This window comes from Cyprinodon tularosa, unplaced genomic scaffold (assembly GCF_016077235.1).
Source record: "Cyprinodon tularosa strain WSP-4 unplaced genomic scaffold, ASM1607723v1 ctg954, whole genome shotgun sequence".
Lineage (NCBI taxonomy): Eukaryota > Metazoa > Chordata > Actinopteri > Cyprinodontiformes > Cyprinodontidae > Cyprinodon > Cyprinodon tularosa.
The window spans coordinates 54,559-70,754 of NW_024039734.1; the positions used below are offsets into that span (position 1 = coordinate 54,559).

At 36.2% G+C, this 16,196-nt stretch overlaps 1 protein-coding gene across 1 annotated transcript; it reads right to left on the reverse strand.

Annotated features, from left to right (window-relative positions):
- Positions 1-243: 243 nt before the first annotated feature.
- Positions 244-14,367, reverse strand: atpv0e2 (ATPase H+ transporting V0 subunit e2). Its single transcript, XM_038275342.1, has 4 exons — positions 14,142-14,367; positions 10,566-10,613; positions 3,415-3,513; positions 244-1,471 (listed from the first exon to the last, which is right to left on the reverse strand). Exons 1-3 carry the CDS (start codon positions 14,243-14,245, stop codon positions 3,420-3,422), a joined length of 246 nt encoding a protein of 81 aa, XP_038131270.1. The 5' UTR covers positions 14,246-14,367; the 3' UTR covers positions 244-1,471; positions 3,415-3,419.
- Positions 14,368-16,196: the final 1,829 nt, after the last annotated feature.

Consider the following 16,196-nt stretch of genomic DNA (forward strand, 5'->3'; position numbering starts at 1 on the left):
ATGGATATGCGGAGCAAATCCATCTGGCGGAGTCAGGTTAATGTAGCCGGGTGTAGCAGAAAAAAATCTGTTGTTGTGGAGAATTGTGTGGGTATGGCGAGTGGGAAAGAACAGGAGTTGGAAGACGCGCCAGCAGCACTTTATAGGTCTGCTGTATGGGACCACTTTGCATTTAGAGTGACCTACGATGACGGCGGAAAGAAAGTTGTGGATAAAAACAGTGTGCAAGCATTGTGCAACACGTTTTGTTTATGCTAACAGCAACACGACCAACATGTCAGGCTAACAATCAACATATACCGAACCGAACCGAAAACCGTGACCACGAAACCGTGAACCGAACCGTGGATTTTGTGAACCGTTCCACCCCTAGTAGAGAATAGCTGTGCTGCAGTGCTAACAATAGTTTATGTTTGAAAAGGAAAAAACATGCAGAAAATCTGTTCCATCGGGCATTGTTTTCAGCTACTGCTAAGAACAGCGTGCTGGTATTTCATCTTACGCAGACGATGTTCGCCTTATGTTGCTTAGGATGATTAGCTGTGTTATCTGCACCAAACAGGGTCAGCTTACTGCCTTAATGTGACAGTTTTGTATTGTTACAGAAACTATTTAGGAACCAATGTATGTTAGCACATATTAAAGGCTGATTTGGAGCTTTGCGGGAATTTAAGAAATTCAAAGAAGGGTAAATAGTGGCTGTCTTAGACAGGACGACATCATGTAGATCTGTAAACAGTAGGGAAACGAGGTTAGCGCCTAATCAGAGGAGTCCATGAGGACAAGGACTGAATTTGGCTTTGAAATCACCATGGCAATGTGGACCTCCATGGCGTGGAGCACGGAAAAGAATGTGGGAGGAAGTTTGATGTTAAAGGGGAAGGAATTTGCTTTTTACTCTTAGTTTTGGGCGACTCATTTCAGAGCGCTTGGGTAAAAAAAACTGCATGCTCACACTGACTCAAACACACACACACACAACAACAGTTGCATCACAGATAATACCAGTTATATAACAAGACCTCGTCGACACTGTGCTGATTACTACAAGCTCACATCAGTGTCCTCCACCCCAAATAAATACACATAGAAATGCAAGTTCCCTGATGGCAAAAAAAACCCCAAAACAAAACAGAAAATGCTAAAACAAAGGATTGCACATTTTCAAAAGGTAAAAATAACATCTACTCCTAACACGTGTTTTAGTTAGAGCACAGCACAAAAAAAGGATTATCTCTGCTTAATTTTCAAAATACACATCCTAAAAATTTTTTCAAATCCTAGCTGCTGAAATACAGGGTAAATAATCCCTAAGTTTGAAGGGAAAGCTTTTGGGTTGTGTAGATGTGGGATTCCTATGAATCCTGTAACCCTGTAGAGCAGAGGTGAGGGGCTGAGGATGTGTTTGAGGGGAAAAAGTGACGTGGAAATGAAGTCCAGCAGGTGGGAGGATGAAAAAAGGCGTCCAATCCTGGAAGAAAGAGGGAAAACAACCAAAAAATCTATTAAAATCAAATTACCTTTATTAAATTACAACTAAAACACATTTTTCACAGTGAGTGAAGTACTGAACTGAAGAAATTATTTAATAAAACACTGTAACCTTTAGGCCAGGGGTCACCACGGCGGTGCCTGCGGGCACCAAGGGGCCCTCAAGGACCACATGGGGTGCCCTCAACACCTTCTGAAAACAGCAACTCAGCAGTGGGCTAAGTTTGAAATTTTATTTTATTCTGTGACTCTTCTTTTTAATAATTTATAGAGCATTTCATCATAGTAATCATATAGGGCATTTTAGCATTTATAAACAATTAGAAATTAAAAGTTAACAATAAAAATGTGTTTAATTTGGATGAAGTTTAGGTGAACGCTGACCTTCTTGTTCATAGGTCAGTATTGGTAGCCCTTCCTATGATTTAATAGCCATGAAGTAGCCCTCAGCTTTGAAATGGTTGGTAAACCCCCGATTTAGGCAGTAGGGGCGCTAGATCTGTAATTTCCAGGTTTAGCTTCCCTGAAAGCAACTGGCTTCACCGTCCTGCCATAAAATAAAAGAGTTTCTCTCCATGTTTAAGATTCTGATAGCAAACCACTTACAGTTTCCTCACTTTCCTTGATGGGCCCTTGGCTGGTCTCGTACAATTCCTTTTTAAACATCAAACTTTATACTAAAATATTCTTTCAGTAATGATTTGTGGACGTTAAGATCTAAAGAGAAGCATCATCTCCTGATAAGACCCTGTAATTCAGTGAAAGGGTGGAGTCAGAGTGAAAAAATATGCACGCCCAGGAGAAGGAGGGGGTCACTCCAGTGGTTGGATGTTGGAGGGGATTCTGCTGGGATTAGCAGGGAAGTGGGCTGCCATTGTGCTGGCGTTTGACTGGGAAGGGCCAATTTAAATGGCTGCTATTGTAAAGACAAAGTCTTTACAGTTTAAATCCATCACAAGTAAAAAAAAAATATGTCTAATCAGCCAAGCGTCATACCTATCTGGTTGTCTAGCAACAGCTTTTAGCTTAGTTAGCTTAGACTTGTATTAAGAAACGCTCTAGATCACATCACTCACCCAGTGAGTTTTTAATGAGAAGGGCATTGATGCTGAACATTGACCCCAAGATTGATCTAATACTGTATATCTCACATTTAGTTAACACTTGGGTAAAAAATTACAGTTTTGTTTTAATAAACAGGAAAAAGTTATTATTTACTTTGAATAAAATAGAAAGTGAATCAAAATGCAGACAGTTTTTAGAAAAAATGCTTCTTATAATAGCTTATTTCAAAGAGTTTAAACTAAAGATTAAACTGATTGATCCAGTTGAACTTTCAGAGTTAGCAAAACTATTGTCTTCGTCTAAGCCTTCAACTTGGATGTTAGATTCAGTTCCAACCAGGTTATATAAGGAGGTATTCCCTTTGATCTCCTCCTCCATTTTAGATGTTTAATAATCTATCTCTGGTACAGGGATATGTACCTAAGGCTTTTAAGGTTGCTGGAATTAAACCTCAGCTTAAGAAACCGTCTCTTGACCCAGATGACTTGGTCAATTATAGACCTATATCCAATCTTCCTTTCTTATTTAAACTCCTTGAGAAAGTAGTTGCCAAACAAGTTTGCGATCACTTCCACCATAATGAACTTTTTGAAGAGATTCAGTCTGGCTTTAGAGCTCATCATAGCACTGAAACAGCTCTGGTGAAAGTCACTAATGATATTCTCATGGCCTCAGATAATGGACTTGTATCTGTGCTCGTCCTGTTGGATCTCAGTGCTGCATTTGATACAGTCGACCATAATATTCTTCTTTTGTCAGTCGACCATAATCTCTTTTTAAAGACTTGAATATTTTGTTGGAATTAAAGGAACAGCACTAGACTGGTTTAAATCGTATCTATCTGATCGACAAACTCACCCTGTTTACTCCCAGAAGTAGCGCAGATACCAAATAGTTTCATTCTTCAGCTGAGGGCCGAACAGTGGGTTGGCCTGGGCCAGAATGGCTATTAACCAACTGAAAAACAGAGGAGAAGACTTTAGACATAGAAACACATTCATTATCCCAGTTCAACATGTTTCTAAGGTTTTTTTTTTCAACCAGAGTTTAACAACATTATTACTGGAAGAGCAAACATGTTGTTTCTCTAGTCTAAAGCAGATCAAGCATGAGATCGGATGCTGCCGTTTTCTTAGAATTTAATCACACTAAAGAGCCACTTAGAGCAGAAGAGGACACATCTGGAACAAGCTGCATTTTAGAAAGAAAGAAAGAAAGAAAGAAAGAAAGAAATTTCTTTCTTTCTTTCAAATCAGAATGTTATTTCTGATTTGATTCAGAAATAACAAAAGCAAACTAACTTGACTGATGGTGATCAGATGTAATGGAAGACATGGAACCACTTTAACATCAGACTTAGTTACCTCAGCTGCTGATAGGCTCTTTATCCTGCTTTCACTTAATTAAGAGGATCAACCAAACAGGAGATACATAAAAACTGACCTAAAATTCCAGATAACTCATAACTGATCAATTTGTATTTTTTTCTGTGTAACTTATAGGGACACAAACTAAATAATCGCCTTCCTTAGCATTTTGCACAGGAAAAAAATGGAAATCTAGATAAGTAATTTTTTCTTTAAATAAGTGCATTTGTTATTGGATTGAGAAGGTAAAAGAGACGGCTTGCCAATGGAACAAGATAACATACATTTAAAATAAGAAAACACAATTGCATTGTCTTAATTTAAGTGCATATTATCTAATTATCTTATTTTAAGAGTAAAAATACTCATTCCATTGGCAAACTATCTCATTTACCTGCTCAAATTAGGGGTAAATACACTTAATCTAAGAATTTTTTTTACTTATTTCTATATTGTTTTTGCAGTGTTGGATGGATATCTTTTACACTTTATGAACTGGGGTTTATTCCAGAGCCAATCAGCAACTTTGATCCCATCTGACAAACTTTTAACGTCACTGATCAGCAGAGATGGGAAGTAACGAAGTACAAATACTTCGTTACTGTACTCAAGTAGATTTTTCTGATATTTTTACTTTACTTTACTACTTATTTTTATGGTGACTTTTTACTTCTACTCCTTACATTTAAAAAAATTTGGTTTGTTACTTTAGTTTTGAATCATTTCAATGGAGTTACCGTTATTATTTTTCACTTCATCAATACCAAATTCAATCTAATTGGATGGGAATCTACGTTGCATTTGACGCACCACTACAAGATGAATCGACAGATTCGGCGGTATTCATTCACGGCAAATCATTGCAGCTTGGTGGCGGTGGCGTTAGCATAGTAGCATGGACGACGAGATGATTGAAAATGAACACAACGGAGATCTAGTCCTATTGGCAGACATCCATTTAAAATGTAGGCAACGGCATGAAAAAAGTGGTTTCTACTTTTACTTTTATACTTTAAGTAAATTTACAAGCCTGTACTTTGTTACTTTTACTTGAGTAAAGAAGTTTAATCAGTACTTCCACTTTTACCAGAGTATTTTTTAACACAAGTATCTGTACTTTTACTCAAGTACGGAAAGTGAGTACTTTTGCCATCTCTGCTGATCAGTTACTATTAGCTATTTAGCTTAGAACTGAGTATTCTGACAGGATTTATAAGCCCTTAAAATAAACAAATCTAAACTGTTTGGTTATTTAAGTTGTGTTGACTCCCATTTAATATGTACTTTGTTTACTTTGCTCAGATAAGGGGTTTGGCTTTAGGTGATGGGAGACTGAATCTATTTAGGGGACTCCTGCAGATAAAATCATTTCTCCATCAGGAATTATTCCAGGAGAAATATTTTTACCACAACATGGTTAAACATTAGCCACAAACACTAGTAATCTCTGTGCTGGTCCCATGCCTGCTGCTTCCCTCTACATGCCAAGCTGGCTTGGCTGGCTAATGATTGGCTAGTCGGATCCAACAGATCATTAAACACACTGGAAACACTTTTTTCACATTACAGGGATTTTTTCCCCCCACCATCTCACAGTCCTTTTAGAGAAAACATGAAACACTTAAACAAAAAAAAGTTAAAAGCTTTTTTATAGTAAGTTAAAGTTAAGTTACATCCCATCATTTTGTCAATAGGGCAGGATTTATGGTTTTATCATCAGCTGCTGGGATATATGGTGAAAGCAGTAATTAATTAAGAATGAGGCATAAATTAATCATGGTTCCAGACTGCTTTGCTCTATGGAGGACCAACTCTGCCATATTTAAAAATAAATACAGAAATGCTCAATAAATAAATAAGCATACAATTAATTGCCCCCCAAAAAATACAATCAACAAATAAATGTAAGTAGAAATTAAATTATACAGTGAGACATAAATGTAAATAACTCTCTTAATTAGCTTCTTTATTTATTTGCCTTTTTAATATTTAACTCATTTATTTTTTTGTCCTTTTTTAATCTTCAACTTTATTTTTTAATTACTTATATTTTTATGTATTTATTTATGTCCATGTTATAATATTTTTGTCATTTTTGACCGACAGTCTGATGAAGTCAAGAAAAAGGTGAAAAGCTGATTGAAAAGTTAAAAACTTAATAAGCCTAGTTAACAATTATATTTAGGTTTATAAACTAATACATCTAAGTGCTAGTGTCAGCATTAATGCCTCTAAGGTTATGTTGGACCCAAAAAAAATTGTTTCTTTCACTCTCACTGTGTTTTTCATGAATTTCTTATAGAAGCACTTTTGTTATTTTTCTGAATATATTCGGGCAAGTTTGCTTTTCTTTTTACGTTGACATTCATTTTACTATCAAAATATCCATATTTTTTCAATGTTACAAACGTAATAATATCTTGTCCTGGATTCTAATAACACTATTGGCTTGAAATTTTAATTTTCAAAGTATTTCACTAAGTGTCGAATAAAGGGTTAAGCATTCTTCTTTGTGAAATCATTTCCAGATGTTTTAGTTCCCTGCTTCTGTATCACAGGGTTTATACAGGAATGAGGAACTCTAATTTAATGCTCTTAGAAATAATTTTAATAATAAAATAAAAGATTTTAACGACATTGTAAAGTAATTTAGAATATGGTGAAGCTCCATTTCTATGCAGGAAATGTTAATAAGTGGCTCATGTCTACTGAAAGAATGTGAAAGTTATTTTTAGGCTTTAAAAGCCTTTAAACTGTGTGTAGAAAATCACTGTAACAAACTAATACCTGCATTTTTTTTTTCTCCAAAAGATGTTCCTTTGTTGATCCTTTAAATGTATTTATGTGATTGGGACATTGCATGTTAATGGAAACACATGAATGTAAACATGCAGGATTGTAGCTAAACACTTATTTCCATCCATTGTCCTGCCGGCAGGAGTTACAGAGGGTGCGCAGATTTAAAGCAATAAAATGAACAAACCTTTATATTAAAAAATAATAATAATAAGTTTAATGCCATCAACAAGTATATTTACATATATAAATAAAACACAGCAAAATCCTTCATCATATTTACAGTCGACAGGCTGCAGCCATGTCCCGAATTCATTCGTCCATTTTCAGACATGCTTAATCCCAAGTGGGGTCGCGAGGGGTCGCCAAACCAAATATACTATACTATACTATAAAGCCAATTAATTTATGATTTAATGACTTTTAATGATATTTAATGACCCACAGATACCCTGTATCAGCTCCCTGAGTAAGTCATTAGTTCTGATGCTGCTATCAGAGCAGATGATGGCAGGAGAATCACCCTCTCCAGAACAGACTAATAGAAGATATGCAGCATCTTCCTGCAAACACAGAAGGACCTCAGCTTCCTCTAGAGTACAAACTGCTCTGTCTCTAGACGGCTTCACAGTTACGTCTTTAGTCCAGTCTGTTGTCCAAATGATCACCAAAGCATTTATAGTCATCCACCACCTTTAATAAGAACTGTTGAAATTCAAAGTTCTCCTTTGTTTTTTGTTCACAATTAAGATTAAATGGCTTTTCCATAGTGTTCCACTTGATTTATGCATATAAATTACTTTATAATAATTATACAGGGAGTTTTACAGATTATATGGATGCTGCAATGTAAGTAGGACAGGAAAGGAAGACAGAAAAAAGGAGAAAAGATGAAAGAAAGAGGAAATAAAGGGAGATAGAGGAAATCTTTCTTCACTCTTAGCTCAAACCCTTTTATTTGTTTTGACATTTCAGATTTATAAACTCACTGACACCTGCTTTCTTCGTCAAGCTACAGAGCTCCCTCTAGTGGTGAAACGTCTGATGGCCAAAAGGTTGGACGTAAAACTTGTTTTCATGATTTAACGATTTGTTTTAACTTCTTTATGCTGCTGATGCATACAGAAACACAACTAAAGATTCTTTCTGCATGCTGTGTTCTTGGGAAGAACAGCGAGGAAGTCCAGGCATGGATCATATCAGGATGGTTTGGTGTTGGAAAATGAATTTCCCAAGAATTGTATCAATCAGAGGGAGGTTCAGGTGATGAAACCATGGATGCAAGGTGGCTTTTTAAACACTGCTGGACGCCTGAATGCCTCACCTTCAGACCAGGTTCAGTCTTAAGTATGCTTTGGGATTGATTGCAAACATCAGATAGAGCAGCATAATAATCTCAATGCTGCATCAACTGTCACCATAGCAACTAAAGCAGCAAACTTGAGGCACCAGCTAAGCTTCTGGCTATCACTGTATTTATGACTCATGTTTTAAACAGGGCTTTAAATCTTTGATATCAATTAATTCATTAGAAACATCATAACATCTTAAAAGAATAACAGAATTAAGTGTTTAAAAAAAAAAAAATATATATATATACTAGGGCTGTCAAAATGAACGTGTTAACGCGAGAATATTAATTTCTGGAATTAACGTGACATTTACGCAATCCCGCCCTGTTTTACCCACAATTCAATTGTGACATGAGCGAGATGGAGGAATCAGAAGAACCCGTTGGCTAGCTGGATGGACAGTTCGAGTATAAAAAAAACAAAGAAGGGACAATAAATTAACATGTTGTGGTTTGCTCATACTGCAAGAAGGACTTTTCTTTTTACCAAAGCACTTCGAGCCTTAAATATAATCTTAAAGCCAAGCATTCATTTGTTGGGGCTTCAGCTTCAGGTGTTACGCATGGCATGCGTCAGACCACCCTCACCGAACGCAGGGCATTAAGTACTGTAACGGTCCCCTTTACATTCAGAAAATGTTAACCAGTTAGTTTGCCTTAACAACTGGCTAAAAGATGAATAAATAATAGGTAAAATGACCTCATGTAATTGTTTAAAAATCAAGTTGTTTGTTTTAAATGCAAAACGTTCCATTAAACCATCCTGTATTTCCTAAAAAAAAAAAAGCAATGGCTAAGTTGCCAAAATTGTTGAGAATTAAATTCTTTTTTTTTTTATTTTTTCCATTAATAAAAACTAAATGTAATACCCATCTTGCTTATCTTTCTGTTTTGAAAACAGTACACAGAAAATTTGTATTTTTCAATAATATTTAGGCTTGTGATTAATCGAAATTAATTCAAGACACCTTGTGATTAATTAGATTAAAAATTTAAATCGTTTGAAAGCCCTAATATATACTAAATCTCAAGGGAAAACCTTTGTGCTCGCTTGTTTCGCTTGGAGTCATTTTTGCGCCATCATCCTGAGCGTGCAGTGAGACGGATGTGCAGCGTTTAAACACACACCCCTCTGCTCAAAACTGCCGAAGGCTCAACTCTGACAAACTCTTTGATCGCTTGACAAATTTCATTGCACGTGTGACATCATCTCTGCACACGCTGCTTACTAAGCTTGATTGGCTCCTTCTCTGCGCACAACTTGTTTCACTGTGTGTAAATAAACCAAGCATCTGGCCAATCAAAGACAAACTCTTTGGCAATAATTGCACTAAAGACTCTATATTAACTAGCAGCTGTTAATCTCCTAAAGGCAATGATTTATTCAGGACTGCCATAGTTCTGTTTACAGTATCTACTGTTTACAGGCAATAATCTATCTATCTATCTGTCTGTCTGTCTGTCTGTCTGTCTGTCTGTCTGTCTGTCTGTCTGCCTGCCTGCCTGCCTGCCTGCCTGCCTGCCTGCCTGCCTGCCTGCCTGCCTGCCTGCCTACCTACCTACCTACCTACCTACCTACCTACCTACCTACCTATCTATCTATCTATCTATCTATCTATCTATCTATCTATCTATCTATCTATCTATCTATCTATCTATCTATCTATCTATCTATCTATCTATCTATCTATCTACATGTTACCATATTTAGTGGAAGGAATTCTGCTAACTCTGCTATAGAAATAGTTTTTCAAACAAGTTGCATATAATATCAGGGGTTTCTAAATAGAATTAAATCATTATAACTTTCTAAAAATCCAGTGGTTTATTAACCTAAATAACTGATTAAAAATGAGAAACGTATGTGATGCTCGTACTCGTACTCGTCGTCTCCCGCTTTATCCGGAACCGGGTCGCGGGGGCAGCAGACTAAGCAGAGACTCCCAGACTTCCCTCTCCGCAGACACCTCCTCCAGCTCTGTTGGGGGAAGCCCTAGGCGCCCCCAGGCCAGCCGAGAGACGTAGTCTCTCCAGCGTGTCCTGGGCCGTCCCCTGGGCCTCCTCCTAGTGGGACGTGCCTGGAAGACCTCCCGAGGGAGGCGTCCAGGGGGCATCCGAAGAAGATGTCCGAGCCACCTCAACTGACTCCTCTCGATGTGGAGGAGAACCGGCTCTACACTGAGCCTCTCCCGAATGACCGAGCTCCTCACCCGTATGTGATGCTGTTCTAATATAATTATTAATTCAATAACTGAGGATCAAACAGGATTTTTTTTAATTGAAAGGTTGTTTATTTTGCCGATATAGGGTTTTCGATTATAAAGCGATTAATTGCAGTTAATTAATTACAGACCCTGTAACTTACTCAATTAAATCTTCTTTGTGTCCCACCGCTAGTTTTAAATCATATATTATTATGGAAATTACTACATCAGAGCAGTGTTGTAAAATAACAGCAGGCCCACAAGAATAGACGGATGAACGTTTTTACTCACAATAAGTAGCAGCAGATGGCTGTGAGGATGAGGCTGGTGACGATCACGCTGGAAAAGAACAAAAGCTAATCAGTTTTCTGTCCAGAGTTAGTTTCATTAAACCTTTTCTGGAACAATTATGTCTAAAGTTACATCATTATCATTGAACCAGTTAATTAGATTTGGAAAAATGTAATAAGCGTGATGATAAAATGACTTCATGAAGCTAATGAGTGAAACAGTGTATTTATTTTTGTTTATGGAAACAGCTGGTGCCTTTCCTGACCTGTAGTATGATTATTTACTCAACAGCTCCACCTGGTGTTTAAGAGGAGAATTGCAGCGACTGTGTTTATCTAAATGTAACTTTAGGGCAGCGTTCCTAAATTTTTGCCTTCAAGGTTTGGTTGGTTTCCTACACATTTTAGATGTGTATCTTATTCCATCAGTGAACTGGATTTCTAATTTACCTCCTCAACATGCAGTAAGATCTTTAAAGTCCATCTAAAGATCTGAAGGATCATTAAAAAGGTGCAGGACTCCAAAGCTGAAGGAGCGTAATTAAGGAAGCCTGCTGTGGACAGTGTAAGGCTACAGCCCCCCAAAAGATACAAAAGAAACATGCTTCAGTTGGCTGCCGTCTTTTTTTTGGCAGCCTATGTAAAAAAAATATGTTTTCATTTAAGTTTCATTTTCTTGGTTTGCTCAGAAGTAAACTAACCCAAAACAATTTGAGGACAAAATGCCAACCTACTAGAAATAGCTTCACCCCTTGCATAATAGGAAACACATTGAGCAGAAGTCATGAGTTTCTAAGGAACTAAACTGATCATTAGTTATTAATCCTCCTAAAAAGTCAAAAAAAAATTTTACCCCCTAAAAGCAGAAGTGTTCATGGGTTATTGGCTGGGTATCAGCCCATTCTGACTCTGTGGTGGGGAGGGCAATATGGAAGTTTTCTTTTCTCACTTAAGTTTTATAATTAAGAAAACAAATGGCATAAATTATTTTCAAAAACTAAACAAATCAGTTTAAAACTCAGTAATGTCTAACTCTTTGACTCTAATTAGTTCCAGTGCAGTTTACCGGAAAGGTAATGCAGCTACTGTGGCATGGTACTTAATGACACCTTAGTCCCAACACTGGTTTTAAAGGAGGATAATAATAAAATTGGTTACGGTGGAATTAGACTGAATCTAACAGGAGAGCAGAAAACAGTAGGAACCATATTAACCTGCTCTAATAGGACCATAAAAACAGAGATAATTGAGTGCTGCTGCTGAATAGATCAGCACTGACCAGATCCTGATTTATACTGTAAAACATTTTTTTGTAAGCTCTAGATCTATGTTTAAGTGAAAAAAACAAACTATTTTAGTAAAGACTGATCCTTTTTCTCAGTGTTAAATATATTTTTATCAACAGCAACGTGATGAAAGCACAGCTGCACTTTAAATATAAACATTTAAATATTTGCACTGCTGACCTCGTTAAAGATAATAATGGTCATACTGGGAGTTATCTTCTCTACTTTTAAGCCACATAGGGAAGTAACACTTTTAGATTTAGATTCTTGTACATGAATGGTGCAGTTTCCCCCTTTTTTTTTTTACTAATTAAAGGAAGTAACATTTTCCGCATATTGTCATTATTTTTTTACCCTTAAATAAAAGGAGCCTTGAACTTTTAATAAATGTTGGCAAGTATGTAAAATGATATAGGTTAGACATTTTAGTACTTTGATAAACCTAATCTGAAACGTTGGCTCACGATGCTCAATGTCATGTAAGGCAATGGAGGAGTGATGATGGGGGCTGTGATTTGAAACTATGGGATCAAGTAGGTAATTATAGAAATAACTGTAACCTTTGTAGTATTGTTTGATGTTAGAATATTTTTCACTTTTTTTGGTTAATAAAGTCTATCAAATCAAATGAACCAAAGGCTCAGGAAGCCTGTTAGTGGGGAACGGGTAGAGGAGATGGGTACATACAACTACTACGAATGATTTGTTAAGTCTCTTACAAATTACTTTGCTGTTTTTTTTTTTTTTTTTTTTTTGCAGGTTTAAAAGATAATCCAAGAAGATAAATTTTGAAAATGATTTATGGAAAGAGGACGCCTCAGGCATGTAGAAAGTCGCCTAATTCTCTCATTTTTAATCCAATGTGTTACTGGGCCTCCTAAAAAAATCATATCTTTGACCAATGAAGCTGAGTGCTCCACATCTCTTCCTTCATGGTGCCCATCTATATTAAGATCCAAAATTCTGAGATTAAAGTCAGAATTCTGAGATTAAAGTCAGAATATTCAGACAAAAGTCAAAATTCTAAGATTAAAGTCAGAATTCTTAGAAAAAAAGTCAAAATTCTGAGATTAAAGTCAGAATTCTCAGAAAAAAAGTCAAAATTCTGAGATTAAAGTCAGAATTCTTAGAAAAAAAGTAAAGATTCTGAGATTAAAGTCAGAATTCTCAGAAAAAAAGTCAAAATTCTGAGATTAAAGTCAGAATTCTCAGAAAAAAAGTCAAAATTCTGAGATTAAAGTCAGAATTCTTAGAAAAAAAGTCAACATTCTGAGATTAAAGTCAGAATTCTTAGAAAAAAAGTAAAGATTCTGAGATTAAAGTCAGAATTCTCAGAAAAAAAGTCAAAATTCTGAGATTAAAGTCAGAATTCTCAGAAAAAAAGTCAAAATTCTAAGATTAAAGTCAGAATTCTTAGAAAAAAAGTAAAAATTCTGAGATTAAAGTCAGAATTCTCAGAAAAAAAGTCAAAATTCTGAGATTAAAGTCAGAATTCTTAGAAAAAAAGTCAAAATTCTGAGATTAAAGTCAGAATTCTTAGAAAAAAAGTCAAAATTCTGAGATTAAAGTCAGAATTCTTAGAAAAAAGGTAAAGATTCTGAGATTAAAGTCAGAATTCTCAGAAAAAAAGTCAAAATTCTGAGATTAAAGTCAGAATTCTTAGAAAAAAAGTCAGAATTCTGACTTTTTTCCCTTATTAAACTGAAATAATATTTAAATACAAGGGTGTAACTTTGTAATGAAAGTTGGTGGGGACACTCGGGTAGTGACTGATATATACATATATATATATAATCAATCAAGTCCACACCAGTCCGTCAGAAAGTTAAGCCTGTGTTTAAATATCAGTTAACTTTTCTTCTTTTTTTTCAGTGGCCTTAATTATCTTTCATACATGTATAAATATACAATTAAGATAAAAACAAACGCTGTATTTCTTCAGGGTTTTGATGAATTCTGATGGCCAAGATAAAACATGCCGCCCCTGAAGGATAAAGGTTTCATTAGTGATGGACTGGTTTGGCTGCTGGAGGTGAATGAATGGCAGAGCTGGGACAGAGGGGGACCAGAGCAGCTATGGATGCAGGGATGATGCGCTGATGGGGGTGGGGGGTATATAAGGCCTTTATCACGACACAACCAAAGCTCTCATTCATTTCTAAACACACATGTTAAACAGAATCACCCGATCTAAAAGAAACAAATAAAAACAAATACAGGCTCCTAAAGGTTAATGCTTAAAATGAAGGATAATGAAATAAATGATCCGGCCAGTTGGAAGAGCCTCCTACCCGCGGTTAGGTCCCTTTGGCACTAAAAATGGAGCCACGACCCCCACCAGCGCCCATAAGGTGGTGAAGCAGATCATCGGCAGGGCGAGAGAGTGAGACACCATGGCTGCAGTCAGGAGGCGCCGCACAGACGGACAAATATGATCGGTTTGTCTTCGATAAGAAGCGCATCAATGGCTTCAGTCAGCCCGTCGCTTCCACAATGTTCCCGCCCACTCTAGGTGAGGTGCTCTGTGATTGGTCCAAATCCCACAGAGCGCTGCGTCTGATTGGTGGATTCTACTGCCTGTCAATATGACAGCAGGTGGGATTGGCTGGATCAAGGGATTAATGTTTGTTATTCTAAATATTGATGATAATCCTGTAGCAGAAAAACAATCATGAAAGGTAAATGTATGCGTTGTTTATGCAAAGACAAAAACAGATAAATGTTACAGATAATTGCTTTTGTTGTAGATAATTTTGTTGTGGTTCACGGGGTGAAAATGTTTTATAATATGCATGAAAAAGGTTTATTTTGCCGGAAAGTACTTATTTAGTTCCACTGTTATTATTGCGAATTTGGATGCAATTTAAAAATGCTGATATATATATAAATATATATATATATATATATATATATATATATATATATATATATATATATATATATATATATATATATATATATATATATATATATATATATATATATATATATATATATATATATATATATATGACTGCAACATCAGGAAAAGAGAAATATCAGGGACTGAGCTGGAGAAAACCTGGAAGATCAAGGCATCAGTGGTGCCATTGGGGCCCTCGGGGAAGTGACTCCCTAACTGGAGGAGTGGTTACAGCAGATCCCTGGAAATACATCAGACATCCCGGTCCAGAAGAGTGCAGTTCTAGGGACAGCAAAGATACTGGTAGAACCCTCAAGCTCCCAGGCCTCTGGTAGAGGACCCGAGCTTGGAGTTGTTTTTTTTTTTTTTTTGTATGTTAAGAACACTGAGTTTCATACAGTAATGTGGTTTGTTCAGGATTTTGTTTTAATTGCTTTGTAATAATCCTGCAAAATTGCCATCTGTTGTATCCTAATTACTTTCTCGTCATTAGGAATGTACGAGATTAATTTTCGCGTAAGATCTCTGAGTTGACAGGTGGTCACGAGGTAAAAATATTTCCTAAAGTTCACGTGTTGCTTATAACTCAATGACGGGCCTATGTATTTATCTTTTAGACTCGCAGGTGTACACCATAGTTGTACAAATTCAATTCAATACTACCTTATTGATCCCAAAGGGAAAGTAAATATTTTATTGTTTCTTATGGTAGTCTTTTTTTTTTTTCCTCAAGTGATTTGTTTATAAAGTTGTAGACAGCAATGATCTCCATGTCTGTCGTCCAGCTGACAGGAAAAAGCTTTTGACTGAAGACACTCTACTGTTGTTCAGCGGAAGATGAGGATTGTCCACAATTTTCTTTATGTTATGAAGAATTATTCTTTATAAAATCATCTCCAGAGGTTCTAAAGGATTTCACAGATCAGAGGAAGCCTTTTAAAATAACTTTTGGCTGCTTTAAGTCAGATATAATAGTAAAAAACATGAGTAAAAATGAGCAAAGTTAAAATGAAAGTATTTTTTTCCTCCATGTTGCAAAAAAACCCACCATATATTCAATGATATATTAAATAAGGAAAACATATTCAACATTGAATATACACTCACTGGCCACTTTATTAGGTACACCTGTCCAACTGCTCGTTAACCCCTTGAACCCTACGGACCCACCGGCGGGTCCAGCTGCTACATGACCTCGTAATTTTACCAAACCCCCAGTATTGATGTAAAAAACATATTTGGCACAGTTTGGTGACATTTATGGATAAATGTGCCAAAATGGCCTCTCCGTCTAAGAAATTTCTCACTAATACCATTCTAAAATAAATATGATTCATCTGATTGAGTACACATTTTGTATATTTTTACACAACATTTAGATTTGAAAGTCTGTACTACTTTTTTGTGCTATAAATAATATTTTGGTAGTGTTTTGCAATGTTTA

Bases quoted from the DNA above. Each gene is read 5' to 3' on its own strand.
- atpv0e2 (XM_038275342.1), bottom strand. From the start codon at position 14,245: ATGGTGTCTCACTCTCTCGCCCTGCCGATGATCTGCTTCACCACCTTA. The intron at 10,614-14,141 runs GTAGGAGGCTCT...GTTCTTTTCCAG, and splicing joins CCAAAGGGACCTAACCGCGG to CGTGATCGTCACCAGCCTCA. The intron at 3,514-10,565 runs GTGAGTAAAAAC...TCTGTTTTTCAG, and splicing joins GCCATCTGCTGCTACTTATT to TTGGTTAATAGCCATTCTGG.